Source organism: Thalassophryne amazonica, chromosome 9 (assembly GCF_902500255.1).
Source record: "Thalassophryne amazonica chromosome 9, fThaAma1.1, whole genome shotgun sequence".
Taxonomy (NCBI): Eukaryota; Metazoa; Chordata; class Actinopteri; order Batrachoidiformes; family Batrachoididae; genus Thalassophryne; species Thalassophryne amazonica.
In genome coordinates this window covers 13,507,832-13,528,304 of record NC_047111.1, presented here as the reverse complement: position 1 = coordinate 13,528,304, position 20,473 = coordinate 13,507,832, and the positions used below count along the sequence as shown (strand labels likewise).

At 45.3% G+C, this 20,473-nt stretch overlaps 1 protein-coding gene across 1 annotated transcript; it reads left to right on the top strand.

The window, feature by feature from the left end:
* The first annotated feature begins 10,100 nt into the window (after positions 1–10,100).
* LOC117516472 (olfactory receptor 52N5-like) lies at positions 10,101–11,036 on the top strand. The gene has a single exon (XM_034177383.1). It carries the CDS (start codon positions 10,104–10,106, stop codon positions 11,034–11,036), a length of 933 nt encoding a protein of 310 aa, XP_034033274.1. The 5' UTR covers positions 10,101–10,103.
* The last annotated feature ends 9,437 nt before the right edge of the window (positions 11,037–20,473 follow it).

Below are 20,473 nucleotides of genomic sequence, written 5' to 3'. Positions count from 1 at the left end.
AAGAGGAAATTGTAACAAATTGTTACCTTTGAATTGGAAGTGATGATTGTTGAAAGAAAACCTTGTTGAGGGTCAAATTAATCCATGAAAGAACCCATTAAATGTTGGCGTTGATCCAAATCCTGAATCAGCTTTCACTTTATATAGGCTTTCTTTCCTCCGTTCTGTGGAAAAGCTCTGGATCTCACTACGGTGCTATTGAGGTGAGGACGGTGAATGAAAGAAAGCTGGTAAATTACATCGGTAACACCTTATTTAATGATTGTTTCACAGCGGTTACATTCAGCAGCACAATACTAGAAGTTGAGTCTTTTATTGAAAAGTAAAGACAGTTAAGCCCCCATCACCCAAAGCAAGAATCTGCAAGAACCAGGCCGAGAAGGCACATATGGCCATAATCCAGACGCAGTCGGGAGGGAAAGAAATGTGGTCAGCCGTGTCAGAACGCAGCCAGATTACCTCATGCACACCTGCAGGATGCAGCCCAAACATATTTCAGACAACAGTCAGATGACAGACTGCTGTCAGCAGGCACCAACACTGGAGCTGTCACTCACTCACTCACCCACGCAATCAAGTCTTCGCTCATCCTCACATTCTCAGCACTAAACTGACCTCTCATTGGGAGGAGGGTGCGCTGGCAAGAGTGTGTGTGTCTCATGTGACGGAGTGCATGCATATACGTGCATAGAACAAGTGATCCAAACAGCGTGCGAGTGTGTGGCACACGCACTGCAGACATAAAACAGGTGATCAAAGCAACATGTGAGTGTGTGGCCAAAATGTTCACTCAGCTTGTGTGTTCATAAAAGCTGTACCACCCACTCTGCATGCACACGTGGGCGTCTGCGTGTGCACGAGCACAGCAGCTGTCCATCCAGAGAGCACACAAAAAGGCTGACAGCTGTCAGTGATCGCCTGCTTGTGTACAGTCCGGTGAAAAATCCCTTTAGGTCTTTCTCTCTTTTTTAAACTCTTTTTTTTGTGGCCATTTCATTTGATACACATCATAACACAACTGTAGATGGTTTATCGGTGCAGGACGGGACTTCACATGGGAGTTATTCACGCCAGAGGTGGATTATGCATTTGTGACCATGATGGATGTAGCCAGCACACAGCGGATGCGCTGCGCTGTGGAACGCTGGGTACTGGAGGTGAGTTTCATGTGCATTTAGGTTATCATGGGCTGAGGAAACATTTCCACATCATACCTGTTACAGAATTAGGAGATGAACGTGTAATAAGAAGTTTATTACAGCGGGTACCACATACATGTTATTAGATATCATTTCCTTCGCCCTCCCTGGCTGGGGTCCGGTGGAGGTTGACATACGCGGCACAGCATGCCGGTAGGTTTTGCTGTGACCGATTGATCTCAGAGCTCAATCAACCGCGATCAGATCATTTCAGATGCTGTTTATGCCGCCTTCAGAATATGTAAATTGTGGTCAGATGGCGCTCAGACCGTGTCGGATAGGTGTCCCACCTCAACAGTGCCTGGAGTGTTTTGAAGATGTGTAACACACTCAGGACAGCCAGCCGACTGGGACCAACTGTGTGGACTTTCGCAGACTGCTGTCAGAATGTTTTGGAACTGAAACCCGACACTTTTTGGATCTGGGCCGATTCGTTTTTTTTTAATGCCATTTCAAATACAAAAAAAAAAAAAAAAATCAAAATTTCTAAAATGATCTTTCTTGAACTCAAACTGAAAGCAAATCTCTACAGCTTGATATAAGTTAACTGAAAATATAAAATACAGCTTCCTGATGAAGTGGTATAGGAGATGATTTTCTTATGAAGAAGACCTGAATCTTCAGCAACAATTTGCCAGAAAGTACATCTGAGATGAAAGCCTAGATTTGATGTTTTGGTGAAAGAAAATTTTGTACTTCTTCATAACCAAAGTAAATAAAGATGAAAACATATTCAGTGACTTGGAAATGTTCATGTATCCATCCTCTGACTTAACTGAAGAAAAATGGCAATAAAAGTCTTTATTATTTACAGGTATTATACCAAAGTGTAGCATTACTAATGAAACCCATTATGTTGGCTTTTATATTTTTATTTAATTTATATGAAGTTGTAGAGATTTGCTTTCAGCTAGGAACATAATTTTACAAGTATTTATTTTTTATATTGTATGTAAAAAATGTGTATTTCTTGTGTTTAAAATGGCATAAACAAATTAAAATGTGTGAAATAGCAAGTGTTCCAATAATTTTGGAGGGCACTGTATCTGAAAAAAGCACCGTAATTGTCCCTGTTGTGGAGGAAAAAAAACAACAAAAAACAGCTAGAACATGTTGTGTTACATCGCGCCTCTGCTGTGGAGAAAAGATAAAACCACACACCCTAAAAAACACTGCATTTTATTTAATCCTTCTTTTCGAATGGGCAATACAAGAATGAACCATCTGTTCCTCTGTAGATGACCCATGTCATAGACGTACAGTCATGACATGACATGAATGAAGCAGTGCGCTTTTATCATGTCCACATCTGCTGGCCTGGTGTGTCCTGTGGATGGTGCAACGCAGGACAGACACTGCATCATGTGGAACACAGCTCACGTGGGTGACATGACATTCAGATCATCCGCTGTACGTTATGATCTGACCATCTGTTTCACCTGGGACGGCCTGTCAATGTGCACGCCGTGCACTCACTCACTGCAGCTGGTCGCAATAGCGATATATGTTATTATGTATGTCCATGTGAGGACAGCAAGCAGACACACGAGCCTCACAGTGGACAGTTGTAAAGCCATGTCTGTCAAAACATGTTGCGTGTTCCCCAGCCTTGACGTCCAGAACCAGAGAGCTCAACAGCTGCTGCTGTCGGTGACCACACCCCCTGTCCGTCCAGGACACACACACACACCAACGTGTCACCCTCTGTTTCTGTGTTATGTGATCTTTATTTTTTACTTATGTGTTATGTAATTGTGTATGTAGGTAGTGTAGTACTTATTAATATACCTGTCCTGGCTGTGGTCTCTGTATTTTTAATGTGACATGTCCTGTGCACTGAGTCGTCATTTATAGCTGTCAGTGAGTCTTTGGTCAGCCATGTTGTGTGCGCTCAGACGTGGCTGTCCTTTGTCGCAGACGAACAGTCCACCCCTAAAAATCAGTCCGCCTTTTGCATCTGCACATGCGTCATTTCAGACCACAGCAGCACGTCTGAGATGGAGTCTCTCCACCCACAGCAATCAAATGGATTAAGGGCATTTTTTGGACAGTTCACTCGCCTGGCATAAATGTTTTATTATTGCTGTTAACAGCTCTCCCTGCATCCCACAATCAAGTTTTATGTCTCTTTTTTTCAGGACAACCTGTACTTTCAGAATATATCTGCTATAGTGATGTTTTATAAGTGTAATAAAGGTTTACAATCAGAAATAATAAAGGAAAAAATAAAGCGGAAAATAAGTTTCACACACATTTATTCAAAACACAGCAAACTATAATTATAATAAGCAACTGTTTTGACACTTTAAAAAGGTAATTTGAGGTCTTGTGTGAAAGACTGTACAACAAAACAGTTAAAACAATAAACAAATGCACATTTTGAACAATATGTACAAAATGGACTATGCGTTTTGTTTGTCTTGATCTCAAAGCAATTTCTGTCTGCTATTATACAAAGGTCACATCACAAACTTCTACTTCTATGAAGCTGACTGTGTGTTTGTTCTCTCCTGCTCTGAAAGCAGCTTTCACACTTCGAGGCCCATTTACACTCTGAAGAGCAGCCCCTCCCCCTAGCTCCATTGATATGGTAAACGGCGCTTTACGCCAGAGCGAGAGAGCTTGCCACAGGCTTATCCAATAACATTCACAGGCAAACTAGTGGAGCAATCCTGATATTCACACATTCTTTGTTTGAGCATGTGAGATTGTATGAGAGTCTGCTCACTTTCACTGATCGCTGTGCGTAATGGCACAGGGCGCATTGGAGCCAGCAGCCAGGGGGCTATTCAAACGGGCCAACAAGTAACACATCACTCCTAAAAACAATCTTTGGTGTATCACGTGAGGTAAAGCTGCCCTACGATTTGATTTTGGAAAACCATGTGACGGTGAACCGATTCGATTGGAAACTCACATTGCGCCCATCACCACACAGCTTCTATGAGGAGTACAAAGATGGTGGATGGCTGGCTCGAAAGTCCGTGGAGTTAACTTTTCAGCAAAAAAAGTACATTTCTATCTCATATCATTAAAAAGTTATTTATAATTTAGTAAAACTTGGTCTCAGCCATCGTATACGACGGACCCAGAGGGTTAATGGGATTAGTAACCATCAGATGATAAAGGTAAAACCTCTTAAATCATTCTGAAGTCAGTTTTAAGCAGAAATGAGGCTGTTTTCAGCAAAAACCCGACAAAATTCTGTGACGCTTTGAAATGACCGACCCACTGTGAACACATCAGCTACAAGCTTGTTTAGCCGCGGTGCTCTGATCGTTTCCACCACCTTTTATGATGAAATAACACTGAATTTATGTGGAAATGATTGTTGTAGCAGATATCTGTCACTGAGACAGATGATGACTGATGACCATTTGGTTGGCAACACCGGCCCCCATGTGATCATGTCTGTACATACATAGCATGTTATGCAAGTCTGCCCCCCCGGCACACCACATGTGTTTGGGGGAGAAGGGGAGGGGCAGTGACACAAGTGCAATACACATGCACGTGTGTTGCTTTTTGCAACACCACACTCGTGGGGGAACTTACACAAATTTCGCATCCAGCTCAAAAGTGATCATCTGCTCACTGTTTTTGTGCTGACAGCGTGAATGGCAACACATTTTCTAAGTGTCTAAGTCGATGTTTGAGTGTGTCACCTGGAATTTGGCCGACACCGGCCGCAAGAGGGATTGAATGGGCTCTCCCAGGGCACTCTGTCCTTTGGGCCTGGTGTGCGCGAATAGTTGCAGCGACAGGTGTATGAGGAGTTGGAGACAATTCCGATTTTTCACAAATGGCATGCAATGCCTCCTTCGTGTTCTAATCGGCTTCAACCCTGTTACGTGTGCAGGGGCCCTTAAGAATGCTCAATTTTCACTGTTGCTGCACTTTGTGTGAAATTGGTCATATTGTGTATCATATCGACAGAGATATAATATTTGGTTTCAATATTGAGACTCGATAATTTGGTCATATCATGCACTCTTTACTGTCAAGAAGCTGAAAAGTTTAAATATTAATTTAGATCTACAGGGGTCTATTTGTCCTGACATTTTTCAGGCAGGCACTTCAGGAAGTGAGGATTAAATAATATTGTGTAATTGTAAGTGATGCTAGGAGTAACAAGACTGCTTTGTTTTTTTTTCCACAGGGTCAGTTGAGAATGAAAAGACAGGGGGACAAGATGACTTCTTTGTAAAGAGAAGCAAATCAGGTGCAGATCAGGCAAAGACAGAACTCATGTTATATGGCTGGGGGGGCCTGGCTGCTGGTTTGTTTGCCTTTTGGTTTCCTCCCAGGTGGCGTGCATTTGGGACTGAGTGGCTGTGTTGCTGAGGCTGTCAGGACTTCACCCTGATCACCTGCGACTCGTCAGGACTCACAGCTGAGGTGCATCTGGATGGATTGGAGCATGTTGGCATTTAAGACTGGAGTGCACAGTGTGTATTTGCCAGAGACTCGACCTTGTGACCAGACGGGTGAGATCGTCGTCTTGGGAGCCATCTCATCAGCAGCGGACGCTGAGAATGTCCAGGTTTGATGCACGGTCTGTGAAAGAGGAGGGGGTGAGGTCTCACGCTCGTCAGCACACTTCCTGAGGTACGTTGGATTTTGTGACTAACAGTTATACAGTCAGTAAATGTGGTGTCCCTCACACCTTATTGTATTGAGCTGTATGTTAGTCATGTATCAGCTTCCACTGCGGTGGAGTTTTGTGAACGGGATGTTCCATGCCTGCAGGTTGGGAAGCTGATCAGCAATCAAGCCAGGAAGTGTTTGCTGTTTGTACACCTTTAAGTGTTCTGTGTGTAGAGTGTGGACTCACATAATGGTTCCTTCTTTCACAGACTCGGTTGTTGCGGCCACCTGGGGGTGTCGGCGGGGTCCTTGAGTCCGAAACAGCTTCTGGCTCCGGACCGTTAGCGCTGCTGGGAGCGCACCACGCCAGACCACACCTTTTTGTTATTATCACTGTTATGTATTAAATTCAGTTAGCCTTTGTACCGTGCTCTGCTTATTTCATACTGGGTCTTTCAAACGCTGGTCGGTTCTCCGAGCTGCGTCCGACACATAACAGTAGTCTCTGGCCAAACATCACGGACCCAGCGGTAGCAGAGACGGTAACGCGCCGGGAAGGCGGCAGCAGACGTTCAGTGGTTATCCGGATCAGTTGCGGGGCTCTCCGCCCGGAAGGTGCGTGTTTGAGAACCCATTACTGGATACTGATTTGTGCTCTCTTGCAGCCGTGTTCCTGTGTTTGTGCCTTATCCGTGGGTCGTGGTGGAGTGTGACTGGCGACAGCTTCGCGTCACGCTTCGACCGGATAAGAGGTTTAAACGGGAGCTGCAAGAGTGCGTTTGTAATGGGTTCACGCGCACGGCGGAGCTCTGTTAGCACGGGTCGCTGGGCTTCCTGTGCTACAGTCGTAGTCCCGTTTCCCCGGATAAAATGTAACTACTGCGTCTGTTGTATCAGCTCCGGCGTTATTTAGTTGAGCACATTTTGGTTGTGTGTTGCACTCAGCTGCGCACACAAAAGCAGCCCGTTTGTTTTTTTCTGTCGCCAAAGGGGTTTTTTCATTTGTAGCACTCTGGTTCCCCCTTGTGGTGACTGAATCACGGTACCGTCAAGCTCTTGAGTAGGAACAGGTGTGTTCCATTTGGTTGAGCTTGACGGTATAACTCACTGATTTGTTTTGTGTTAGTTCATTTTGTGTGGGTGTTTTTTGAGTTGGTTTTTGGGTGGGCTTTTATTTTTTGTTGTCCACTATTTGTCTGGGGGTGTGACCCTGCAGCCTTTGCTACACGAAAAAAAAAAAGAACAACGGGGACCCAAACAACTGTGTGTTGGTCTGTTTTGTTTTTTGTTTTTTTTTCTTTTGTTTCTTTTTGTTTCACATCCCCAGGGTTAGATGGAACGGTCCCCTGGGGGGTGATGGGGTGGTATTTGGGTTGTTTTTTCTCTTTGTTTTTTGTTATGCCCTCTCTTCTCCTCTGCCTCCAGCCGGGTGTGCCGTAGTGTCGGCATTGCTGGAGGGGTGCAGTTAGGTTGTGCTGGGCGTTTCCCAGGTGGCCTCTGCACCCGGGAGGGGAGGGGGGGGGTTTGGGTTTTTTTTTTGTTTTCCCTCCCCCAGTTTCCGCCCTCAGGGTTTGACTGTGGTGTCCTCTGGGGGGCAAAGGGCGTTGGGTCCATCTAGCCGTGGACGGCCGGGGCTGGGTCCATTAGTCATGCGGGGAGGCGTCTCCTGGGGTTGACGAGTGGTCCTCTGGGGGGCGCTGGTGGTCCCCGTGGGTGACGTTGGATCCCAGAGGGACCTCGGCCGTGGTTATTACTCCTGGAGCTGGCGGGTGGCCCTCTGGGGGGTGTTGGTCCCTACGTGTCGTTTGGGGGGGAGGAGGGGGGGTCTTTTGGCATTTTTGTTTGTGAGTTTACATGTGGGTTGTTTTTCTTTTCTCCCCTTCCCTGGGGTTTGATGGAACGGTCCTCTGGGGGGGGGGGTGTTTTAGTATTTTTGTTTGTAGGCTTGGGTTTGGGTTGTTTGTCCTTTCTCCCCTTCCCTGGGGTTTGATGGGACGGTCCCCTGGGGCGGGGGGGGTGTTTTGGTTGTTTTGTGTTATGACTAATCACACGTTTGGTTAAAGGCTGACCGCACAGGTGTAGGAACTCCTGGCCACACCTGTGCTAAGACTGTCAGAAACAAAGGCAAAGATGCAGCCAGTTCAACCAGTCTGTTGGAGGACGAACGCAGACGCGGTTTCCAGCCATGGTCCCTGGAGGGGGGTGTTTCTCCTGGGCCAGGTGTGTGTGGTCGCCGGGAGGCTTCCCGTGAGGGTGGGGTACTGTTATATGGCTGGGGGGGCCTGGCTGCTGGTTTGTTTGCCTTTTGGTTTCCTCCCAGGTGGCGTGCATTTGGGACTGAGTGGCTGTGTTGCTGAGGCTGTCAGGACTTCACCCTGATCACCTGCGACTCGTCAGGACTCACAGCTGAGGTGCATCTGGATGGATTGGAGCATGTTGGCATTTAAGACTGAAGTGCACAGTGTGTATTTGCCAGAGACTCGACCTTGTGACCAGACGGGTGAGATCGTCGTCTTGGGAGCCATCTCATCAGCAGCGGACGCTGAGAATGTCCAGGTTTGATGCACGGTCTGTGAAAGAGGAGGGGGTGAGGTCTCACGCTCGTCAGCACACTTCCTGAGGTACGTTGGATTTTGTGACTAACAGTTATACAGTCAGTAAATGTGGTGTCCCTCACACCTTATTGTATTGAGCTGTATGTTAGTCATGTATCAGCTTCCACTGCGGTGGAGTTTTGTGAACGGGATGTTCCATGCCTGCAGGTTGGGAAGCTGATCAGCAATCAAGCCAGGAAGTGTTTGCTGTTTGTACACCTTTAAGTGTTCTGTGTGTAGAGTGTGGACTCACATAATGGTTCCTTCTTTCACAGACTCGGTTGTTGCGGCCACCTGGGGGGTGTCGGCGGGGTCCTTGAGTCCGAAACAGCTTCTGGCTCCGGACCGTTAGCGCTGCTGGGAGCGCACCACGCCAGACCGCACCTTTTTGTTATATTATCTTTTGTTATTATCACTGTTATGTATTAAATTCAGTTAGCCTTTGTACCGTGCTCTGCTTATTTCATACTGGGTCTTTCAAACGCTGGTCGGTTCTCCGAGCTGCGTCCGACACATAACTCAGCTCTTGCTTAACATCCTGGGACTAGTCAGGAGAGTCAGTGTCAGGCACAAGCCAGCCTGATAGGAAGCATGCCAGTATACCTTGTGGGGCTTACTGTGTCTGGACTGTGGGGGAACCTAATAGAACTTTGTCCTGTGGAATAGGGGTGTTACTGTATGTAGTGGCATCTTACTTTGCTGAACACGTTCAGAGTTGCGTGAAGATGCACGAGAGTGGAGTGACATCATTTGTTTGTGAAGTTCTCGGGAGGATCGGATGATGTTAGTCCATGAAGCGAGGACAAACTGCTCATTTAAAGCTGCTCATCCAGGTCCAAAGCATCACAGCAGCAGAGATCCACTCGACTGGCAGACAGGCACTGATCATTATCTTCATTATGTTCTTTCAGAATTATTTAACTGTATCTCTGATTAAATCAACAAAGTAATGTGTCAGCTAAATGCATTCCATCTGATCAGAACCTCAATATTTTAACTTGCAATGTTAAAAAAAGAAAAACAGCTTCTTTTTTGAGAACTTTCTCGACGTGGAAGCTTCTGCCAAAAATGAAAAATCTATCATCAATTTGAATTTTGAAGAAGTGACCATTTTTGCATTTAAAAAGATGGGAAAGTGACCTAAATGATTCAATGAAAATTGTAAAACAATAGGAAAAGAACTGTTTTTCTGTTTAGCCTCCTGGTTCAGACACAAGAACCTCTGAGTGCTAATAAGATGAAGACATTGTTGGACTCACTAAAACTTGTCACGTTCATCAGACCTTTATCTGTTGTTGGTGTTTGTTTCTGTGTTTGTGAGAGAAGTTTAAATTTCACTGTTTCCACCTTTATGACATCACTGACGTGGCTAAAGTCAGCTTTGTGGCTGTCAGTTGTGAGTGAAGGTAATATTGATTATCCATTGATAAGTTGGTGGATTTCTTCATTTTTCAAGTTGTGTAAACCTTCCACTTTATGATTTCTTTTATTACATAAAGCTCCACAAACGTCCACATTGCAAAAGAATAAGAACCAAAAACAATTTCATGATTAAACTGAAAAGCCAGAAATTAATTAAAATACTTTCCACATTCAAATGTTTAATTCAAATGATACAGAAAAGGTCACATTTATGTCATTAAGTATAAAAAAATGACACTGATGTCATCACAAAGTAACATCACAAAGCAAACGGTGTGTTTTTTCTTTTTAGATCGTCTCCATGGAGAACAAGACTTTCAATGCAGATATGCTGAATCTTGAAGGGTTAAAGGTCAGTCCAGATGCTGTAATTCCTGTCTTCACCTTCCTCCTCCTCACCTACATCTTCATCATGGTGTCCAACATCAGCCTGATCATCCTGATCTCCTTGGAGAAGAGCCTCCATCAGCCCATGTATCTGCTCTTCTGTAATATGATTGTTAACGATGTCTTTGAAGCAACAGCCATCATTCCACCTTTACTAAGTCAGGTTTTTGTTCCCATCACGGATCGTTATATTCACTACGTAAACTGTGTCATTCAGGCCTTTTTTGGTCATTTTCATTTAGGTGCCGCTCAAACTGTGCTCATGATCATGGCCTTCGATCGATATGTGGCCATTTGTAAGCCCCTGAGCTACTCCACCATCATGACCAACAGGATGGTGGTGAAGCTGTCTGTGTCGGCCTGGATTGTGCCTGTTGTTATGGTATCCATCCTGCTGGGCCTCTCCATCCGTCTGTCACGCTGCAGGCAGGTTATCTTTAACCCGTACTGTGATAATGCCTCTTTGTTCAAACTGTCATGTGAAAGTGTCCTCATCAATCAAATCTACGGCCTCGGCTACACCGTGGTCATAGTGAGCTCATCTCTGGGCAGCATCACACTCACCTACGTGAAAATTGCAGTCGTGTGTTTGAGCCAGAAGAACAAAGTCCTGAACAGCCGGGCACTACAGACTTGTGCATCCCACCTGACTCTGTATTTCATTATGCTGGTGACGGGCATAGTCGTGGTCGCTCTGCACCGTTTCCCCGACTTATCGGAACAACAGAAGATAGCATCCATCATGTGGCACGTGATCCCTCCTGCTCTTGATCCTGTGATTTATGGGCTACAAATCCAAATGGTCAGACAAAAATTATTCTCATATTTAAGAGTCCTGAGAAGATAACATGTAAAATAACAATACTGACTTCAATGTGTCAGCTAAACAATGCTTGCAATTAGTTCAACATAAAAAAGGTTGATGAAGGCAGAGCCTTTTTGTCTGTTTTTTTTTTTTTCCTTGATTGGATGCCTGTGTTTTTGCATTCAATACTTCAACAGTTCCTTAGTTATGATCCTGAGGTTCTGTTGGATCTTTTTTAATGCCTGGGTGTTAATTTAGGCCTCCTTTCTCAGTGTTGTATCCTCACAAGCTTCTTTTGTTTGTGCATAATAGATTGTCCAGTTCATATAATCAAGCTTTTCTAGATGTTTCTAAAGGAGGAACACGACTGGTGGACATCCACATTTCTCCAGAAGCCTTGGCTGAATTCTTTAAATATTTTCTCACTCCAAAATGCAACAAGGCACTGGTTTTTAGGTAGATTCAGACAACTTAATTGATCCCTAAAAGGGCAATTCATTTCACACCCAATTACCTCATACAAATATCCAGCAGTTAATCCACAATTATTACTAGTTGAACGTAATAATGGCCCACTTCAGAATTAAAACAACCGCACATATACATTTGATTGTTTATGTACATTAAACTTTGAAACAGTCTGTCATCCAAATTGAGGAAATGTGAATGTGGAAGGACGTTTGCTCTCTGAAGGACTTTTTTAGTATAATGTCTTAATTTTGCTCTCTGAGTGACACCAGGATGATGCATTTCACTTAAATATACACATGCCTTTGTGTTTCTCAATTGCCCTCAAATGTATTGGAGTACTTGGTCTTTAATGCCATTTCAAATACAAAAAAAAAAAAAAAAAAATCAAAATCAATATTTCTAAAATTATCTTTCTTAAACTCAAACTGAAAGCAAATCTCTACATCTTGTTTGTTTATTGTTTATGTACATTAAACTTTGAAACAGTCTGTCATCCGAATTGAGGAAATGTGAGTGTGGGGGGGCTGCAGCAACACATGGTCGCGCCGCCAGGTTGGGGGGAACGGGGAGCTCCCACAGCTAAAGCTGCACTATGCCCCGGAGGGGGAAGGGAGTGGTGTGAGCTGGGGATGGGATGGAGTGGGGGATGGGGACAGGAACACAAGGAGGGGAAGGGAGTGGGAGCATGCGTATCAGTCACTGTCCATGTGTGAGTGGCAGGAGTTAAGTTTATGTCAGTTTCTGTCCGTGTGTGCTGGAGTTGCAAAAGGCAGCTGAATGGTTCACCAAAGCCGTAGAAATTCTTCTGGAGGAAAACAATGGGGCGTTTTGACCTTCAGAGGCTGATAAGCCTACCATGTTTATGGTTGAGCAGTGAAAACACATTTGCAGCTCTCATGAACAACCAAATCAAATTTATTAGTATTCCCTGGTCTCCGACATCTTCCTTTGCAAGGCGTGCATTTGCTCCAAGATGTTATCCAACTTGCGTCTGAGTTCAAGGGCTAACGCAGTCTGAGAATGTATCAACTCATTAATCATGACAGACAGGTGAGGGGTTGTGGTTCTGGTAGCAGCCGTCTTGCCAATTCTCTGTTATGTCATGGCAGCACATAAACCAATAAATACCAGCCCTCCTACGATAAAACCAAATACAAATAAATCTTCGATGTCCTCCACAGAGAGTGGCACCAAGCATGCGATATGTCATTTCTCCCAGGCATCAAGAACATAGCCCGCAGGGTAGGTTCCAAAAAAAACTTGTCCATCACGTTCAGAGACCAGCTGATCTATTCCATGGTTAATCCAATATAGTTTTAAGAATTCACAGTCCGGTGAATAGGGACTTTGAAGGTTGGAGAAAAGATAGAGGAGAGAGGAGGAGATGCGACCAACCTCACCGGAGTCCCAAAGAGAAAAGGTACACTGAGTGAACGGGTCCCCAGTTTACTGAGAATTATATAAATTAGTTGTTTGGAAGTAGGCAGCACAGTGGCTTAGTAGTTAGCACTGTTGCCTCACAACAACGTCATGGGATTGATTCCCACCTGTGGCCTTTCTGTGTGGAGTTTGCATGTTCTCCCCGTGTTTGCGTGGGTTCCCTCTGGGTGCTCTGGCTTCCTCCCACATCCAAAGACATGCACAAGTTAGGAGGACTGGAAACTTTAAATTTTCAGTAGGTGTGCATGCGGGTGTGACTGTTTGTTTGTCTATATGTGGCCCTCCAACACAGTGGCATCCCCGCCTAAATTTAATTAAATTTGTTTCATTTATATAGCGTTAAATCACATCAAAGCTGCCTCAAGGTGCTTCACACAAGTAAGCCTCACACCCTATGACTGCTGAGTTAGGCTCCAGTCCCCCATGACCCTTAATTGGAGTAAGCAGTTGAAGATGAGTGAGTGAGTGAGTTGTTCTGAAGCTTTTTCATGTAATTCCGCCAACTGCTGGAATGTGTGATAACACTTCACTTGAAGCTATCATCATAATAGTGTCATAATACTGTCATAACTATTAAATGACACAGTCATGAACATGTCAGAAACATTAAGTCAATGTCAGAAATTTTCATGACTGCAGTCATTAAGTGTCATTCAGTTTTTGTAATGACAAGTTGACATTTTTTGGGTTGTCTTGATTAAACAACTTGACATTAATCAAAGTGACATGACCAGAAGTTGTCTTTGTCAGACAACTTGACAGTAAATTTGTTTGGGATGTCCTTATTATGATAACCTGACATGAATCAAAGTGACATTAAATGAAAATGTCTTTGCCATGACAACTTGACATTAACAAAATATGCATTTACTTTTGTGTTTATGGCAAGTTGACATAATGATTATTACAATTAGATATGCAAGGTTACAGACTAATTCTAGCACTTGGTCCTAGATGTCTGATAGGCTACAGACAGGACATCCAAAATTGACTGTCATGACACAATTAAGACAGTGTAATGAAGATATTCTTTGACCTCAAGTAAAGTGGTAGCATTTTGATTTGTCATTAATTAATAATGATGTATACGAGGTCTATTAGAAAAGTATCCAACCTTATTATTTTTTTCAAAAACCATATGGATTTGAATCACGTGTGATTACATCAGACATGCTTGAACCCTCGTGGGCATGCGAGAGTTTTTTCACGCCTGTCGGTTACGTCATTCGCCTGTGGGCAGTCTTTGAGTGAGGAGTCGTCCATCCGCTCGTCGATTTTTTTCATTGTTTAGGAATGGCTCAGAGACTGTTGCTTTGTTTGATAAAAATTTTTTCAAAACTGTAAGGCACAACTGAGTGGACACCATTCAATAAATTCAGCTAGTTTTCGGTAAAAATTTTAATGGCTGATGAGAGATTTTGGTCTGGTAGTGTCACTTTAAGGACGGTCCACGGCGCCTGACGGCGATCTGCGCTTCGAGGCGGCAGCGTCTCGCCGTTTCAAGTTGAAAACTTCCACATTTCAGGCTCTGTTGACGCAGTAAGTCGTCAGAGAACAGAGAACTTTCAGAAGAAGTCGGCATGAGGAGTTTATTTGGACATTCCATTGTTAACGGTCATTTTGTAATGAAAGAACGTGCGGGCAGAGTCGCATGTCGGGCTGGACCCGACCGCGGGGGGTCGCGGCAGGAAAAACACCTCCGTTGGAAATCTTAACGGGCAAGTTGGAACATGCCCAAGCTGTTAAACAATTTCTCAGTTACTCACTTGTTGAAAGTCATTAAAAGCCGCCTGAATTCTACAAATGGTTTTCAACACGGAGGTGTTTTTCCTGTCGCGGCGCACACAGATTTGCCGAGTCGTCACGGAAACAACTCGGCGAATTTGCGCGTACGTCTTTCATTAAAAAAATGTCCTTAAACAGTGGAATGTCCGCATAAATTCCTCATGCCGGCCTCTTCTGAATCTTCTCTGTTCTCTCACGATGTCCTGGGTGAATTAAGCCTTAAATTAGGATGTTTTCAGCTCTAAACAGGCCGACGACAGCGCCTGGAAGCGCTGCAGGACGTCCCGCTCCGTGGGAAGTCCTTACACCGACAGAAACACCCCATAATCTCTCATCAGCCGTTAAACTTTTCACAGAAAACTGTTATATGGCTGGGGGGGCCTGGCTGCCGGTTTGTTTCTGTTTTTTGGTTTTCCTCCCAGGTGGCGTGCGTTTGGGACTGAGTGGCTGTGTTGCTGAGGCTGTCAGGACCTCACCCTGATCACCTGCGACTCGTCAGGACTCACAGCTGTGGTGCATCTGGATGGATTGGAACATGTTGGCATTTAAGACTGGAGTGCACAGTGTGTATTTGCCAGAGACTCGACCTTGTGACCAGACGGGTGAGATCGTCGTCTTGGGAGCCATCTCATCAGCAGCGGATGCTGAGAACGTCCAGGTTTGATGCACAGTCTGTGAAAGAGGAGGGGGTGAGGTCTCACGCTCGTCAGCACACTTCCTGAGGTACGTTAGATTTTGTGACTAACAGTTATACAGTCAGTAAATGTGGTGTCCCTCACACCTTATTGTATTGAGCTGTATGTTAGTCATGTATCAGCTTTCACTGCGGTGGAGTTTTGGGAACTGGATGTTCCATGCCTGCAGGTTGGGAAGCTGATCAGTAATCAAGCCAGGAAGTGTTTGCTGTTTGTACACCTTAAAGTGTTCTGTGTGTAAAGTGTGGAGTCACATAATGGTTCCTTCTTTCACAGACTCGGTTGTTGCGGCCACCTGGGGGGTGTCGGCGGGGTCCTTGGGTCCAAAACAACTTCTGGCTCCGGACCGTTAGCGCTGCTGGGAGCGCACCACGCCAGGCTGCACCTTTTGTTGTTATATTATCACTGTTATGTATTAAATTCAGTTAGCCTTTGTACCGTGCTCTGCTTATTTCATACTGGGTCCTTCAAACGCTGGTCGGTTCTCCGAGCTGCGTCCGACACATAACAGTAGTCTCTGGCCAAACATCACGGACCCAGCGGTAGCAGAGACGGTAACGCGCCGGGAAGGCGGCAGCAGACGTTCAGTGGTTATCCGGATCAGTTGCGGGTGCTCTCCGCCCGGAAGGTGCGTGTTTGAGACCCATTACTGGATACTGATTTGTGCTCTCTTGCAGCCGTGTTCCTGTGTTGTGCCTTATCCGTGGGTCGTGGTGGAGTGTGACTGGCGACGGCTTCGCGTCACACTCCGACCGGATAAGAGGTTTAAACGGGAGCTGCAAGAGTGCGTTTGTAATGGGTTCACGCGCACGGCGGAGCTCTGTTAGCACGGGTCGCTGGGCTTCCTGTGTTACAGTCGTAGCCCCGTTTCCCCGGACAAAGGTAACTACTGCGTCTGTTGTATCAGCTCCGGCGTTATTTAGTTGAGCACATTTTGGTTGTGTGTTGCACACAGCTGCGCACATAAAGGCAGCTCGTTTGTTTTTTCTGTCGCCAAAGGGGTTTTTTTCATTTTTTAGCACTCTGGCTCCCCCTAGTGGTGACTGAATCACGTTACCGTCAAGCTCTTGAGTAGGAACAGGTGTGTTCCATTTGGTTGAGCTTGACGGTATAACTCACTGATTTGTTTTGTGTTAGTTCATTTTGTGTGGGTGTTTTTTGAGTTGGTTTTTGTGTGGGATTTTATTTTTTGTTGTCCACTATTTGTCTGGGGTTGTGACCCTGCAGCCTGTCTGAAAAAGAACAAAAAAAAAACAAAAAAACAAAAAAAGGGACCCAAACAACTGTGTGTTGGTCTGTTTGTTTTTTCTTTTATTTCTTTTTGTTTCACATCCCCAGGGTTAGATGGAACGGTCCCCTGGGGGGTGATGGGGTGGTACTTGGGTTGTTTTTTCTCTTTGTTTTTTGTTATGCCCTCTCTTCTCCTCTGACTCCAGCCGGGTGTGCCGTGGTGTCGGCATTGCTGGAGGGGTGCAGTTGGGTTGTGCTGGGCGTTTCCCAGGTAGCCTCTGCACCCTGGAGGGGAGGGGGGGGGGGTTTGGGGTATCTTTTTGTTTTCCCCCCCCCTGTTTCCGCCCTCAGGGTTTGACTGTGGTGTCCTCTGGGGGGGGAAGGGCTGTAGGCCCATCTAGCCATGGACGGCCGGGGCTGGGTCCATTGGTCATGAGGGGAGGCGTCTCCTGGGGTTGACGAGTGGTCCTCTGGGAGGCGCTGGTAGTCCCCGTGGGTGACGTTGGATCCCAGAGGGACCTCGGTCGTGGTTATTACTCCTGGAGCTGGCGGGAGGCCCTCTGGGGGGTGTTGGTCCCTACATGTTGTTTGGGGGGGAGGAGGGAGGGTATTTTAGCATTTTTGTTTGTAAACTCAAGTTTGGGTTTTTCTTTTCTCCCCTTCCCTGGGGTTTGATGGAACGGTCCTCTGGGGAGGGGGGGGGGGTGTTTTAGTGTTTTTATTTGTAAACTTAAGTTTGGGTTGTTTTTCTTTTCTCCCCTTCCCTGGGGTTTGATGGGACGGTCCCCTGGGGAGGGGGGGGTGTTTTGGTTGTTTGGGTTTTGTTTTATGACTAATTACACATGTTTGGATAAAGGCTGACCGCACAGGTGTAAGAACTCCTGGCCACACCTGTGCTAAGAGACTGTCAGAAACAGGGGCAAAGATGCAGCCAGTTCAACCAGTCTGTTGGAGGATGAACGCAGACGCGGTTTCCAGCCATGGTCCCTGGAGGGGGGTGTTTCTCCTGGGCCAGGTGTGTGTGATCGCCGGGAGGCTTCCCGTGAGGGTGGGGTACTGTTATATGGCTGGGGGGGCCTGGCTGCCGGTTTGTTTCTGTTTTTTGGTTTTCCTCCCAGGTGGCGTGCGTTTGGGACTGAGTGGCTGTGTTGCTGAGGCTGTCAGGACCTCACCCTGATCACCTGCGACTCGTCAGGACTCACAGCTGTGGTGCATCTGGATGGATTGGAACATGTTGGCATTTAAGACTGGAGTGCACAGTGTGTATTTGCCAGAGACTCGACCTTGTGACCAGACGGGTGAGATCGTCGTCTTGGGAGCCATCTCATCAGCAGCGGATGCTGAGAACGTCCAGGTTTGATGCACAGTCTGTGAAAGAGGAGGGGGTGAGGTCTCACGCTCGTCAGCACACTTCCTGAGGTACGTTAGATTTTGTGACTAACAGTTATACAGTCAGTAAATGTGGTGTCCTTCACACCTTATTGTATTGAGCTGTATGTTAGTCATGTATCAGCTTTCACTGCGGTGGAGTTTTGGGAACTGGATGTTCCATGCCTGCAGGTTGGGAAGCTGATCAGTAATCAAGCCAGGAAGTGTTTGCTGTTTGTACACCTTTAAGTGTTCTGTGTGTAGAGTGTGGACTCACATAATGGTTCCTTCTTTCACAGACTCGGTTGTTGCGGCCACCTGGGGGGTGTCGGCGGGGTCCTTGGGTCCGAAACAACTTCTGGCTCCGGACCGTTAGCGCTGCTGGGAGCGCACCACGCCAGGCCGCACCTTTTGTTGTTATATTATCACTGTTATGTATTAAATTCAGTTAGCCTTTGTACCATGCTCTGCTTATTTCATACTGGGTCCTTCAAACGCTGGTCGGTTCTCCGAGCTGCGTCCGACACATAACAGAAAACCAGCTTAATTTCTCGAATAGTGTCCACTCGGATATTCCTCACAGGTCCAGAAAAATTTTTGATAAAGCAACGCGCGCCGTCTCAAGCAGCGTGTGAAACAAAGGAATTCAGCCGAGAGGGCGGGACCACATCTCACTCAAGGCCTGCCCACAGGGAAATGACGTCACCGACACGCGTGAAAAAACTCACGCATGCGCACGAGGGTTCAAGCATGATTGGTGTAATCGCATGTCATTCAAATCCATATAGTTAAAAAAAAAATAAAAGGGTCGGTTTATTATCTAAGAGACCTCGTAAACTGACTATTATGACACCATTATGACAGTGTAATGAACACATTCAATTTGGTCTGAAACCTTGCACATCTAATTATAATAATCATGTCAACTTGCCATTAAGACAAAATAGATGTGTAATTCCTCCTGGTTCTTTTTGTAATATACTGCCCCTTAAAAAGACTGAAATCAATATATTTATCGGTTTGAATTTATTGAAAGTCATGTTGAAAACCAGGCCAGGGTCCCCAGGAACGGAGCTCACACACGGACTCCATTTCCTGAAAAGATGTCGAACCTGGTGAACACAATACCTTAAGACGTGACAATGTGGGCGGTACAGGGGATCCCTCCCTTTCATCTGAAACTTGCACATGTGTGATGGAAGTGAGACTTAACTATTATGTTGAACCCTTGAACCAGTTAGAACCAGGTTCCAGACACTTCAAAACAGATAAGAAAAGCAAATACTTGATAACTAACAAAAAAAAAGGAATTAGCACAGATATTATCTAACAGATGCATATTTTGTTAATGTCAAGTTGTCATGACAAAGACATTTTCTGGTAATATCACTTTGATTAATGTGCATGCATTTATTTCCTCTAGGCTGGACTATTGTAATTCATTATTATCAGGTTGTCCTAAAAGTTCCCTAAAAAGCCTTCAGTTAATTCAAAATGCTGCAGCTAGAGTACTGACGGGGACTAGAAGGAGAGAGCATATCTCACCCATATTGGCCTCTCTTCATTGGCTTCCTGTTAATTCTAGAATAGAATTTAAAATTCTTCTTCTTACTTATAAGGTTTTGAATAATCAGGTCCCATCTTATCTTAGGGACCTCGTAGTACCATATCACCCCAATAGAGCGCTTCGCTCTCAGACTGCAGGCTTACTTGTAGTTCCTAGGGTTTGTAAGAGTAGAATGGGAGGCAGAGCCTTCAGCTTTCAGGCTCCTCTCCTGTGGAACCAGCTCCCAATTCAGATCAGGGAGACAGACACCCTCTCTACTTTTAAGATTAGGCTTAAAACTTTCCTTTTTGCTAAAGCTTATAGTTAGGGCTGGATCAGGTGACCCTGAACCATCCCTTAGTTATGCTGCTATAGACGTAGACTGCTGGGGGGTTCCCATGATGCACTGTTTCTTTCTCTTTTTGCTCTGTATGCACCACTCTGCATTTAATCATTAGTGATCGATCTCTGCTCCCCTCCACAGCATGTCTTTTTCCTGGTTCTCTCCCTCAGCCCCAACCAGTCCCAGCAGAAGACTGCTCCTCCCTGAGCCTGGTTCTGCTGGAGGTTTCTTCCTGTTAAAAGGGAGTTTTTCCTTCCCACTGTAGCCAAGTGCTTGCTCACAGGGGGTCGTTTTGACCGTTGGGGTTTTACATAATTATTGTATGGCCTTGCCTTACAATATAAAGCGCCTTGGGGCAACTGTTTGTTGTGATTTGGCGCTATATAAAAAAAATTAATTGATTGATTGATTGATTAATGTCAAGTTGTCATAGTAAGGACATCCCAAACAAATTTATTGTCAAGTTGTCATGACAGAAAGCTTCTGATCATGTCACTTTGATTAATGTCAACTTGTCATTACAAAAACTGAATGACACTTAATGACAGCAGTCATAAACATTTATGACACTGACACAAAGTTTATGACATGTTCATGACTG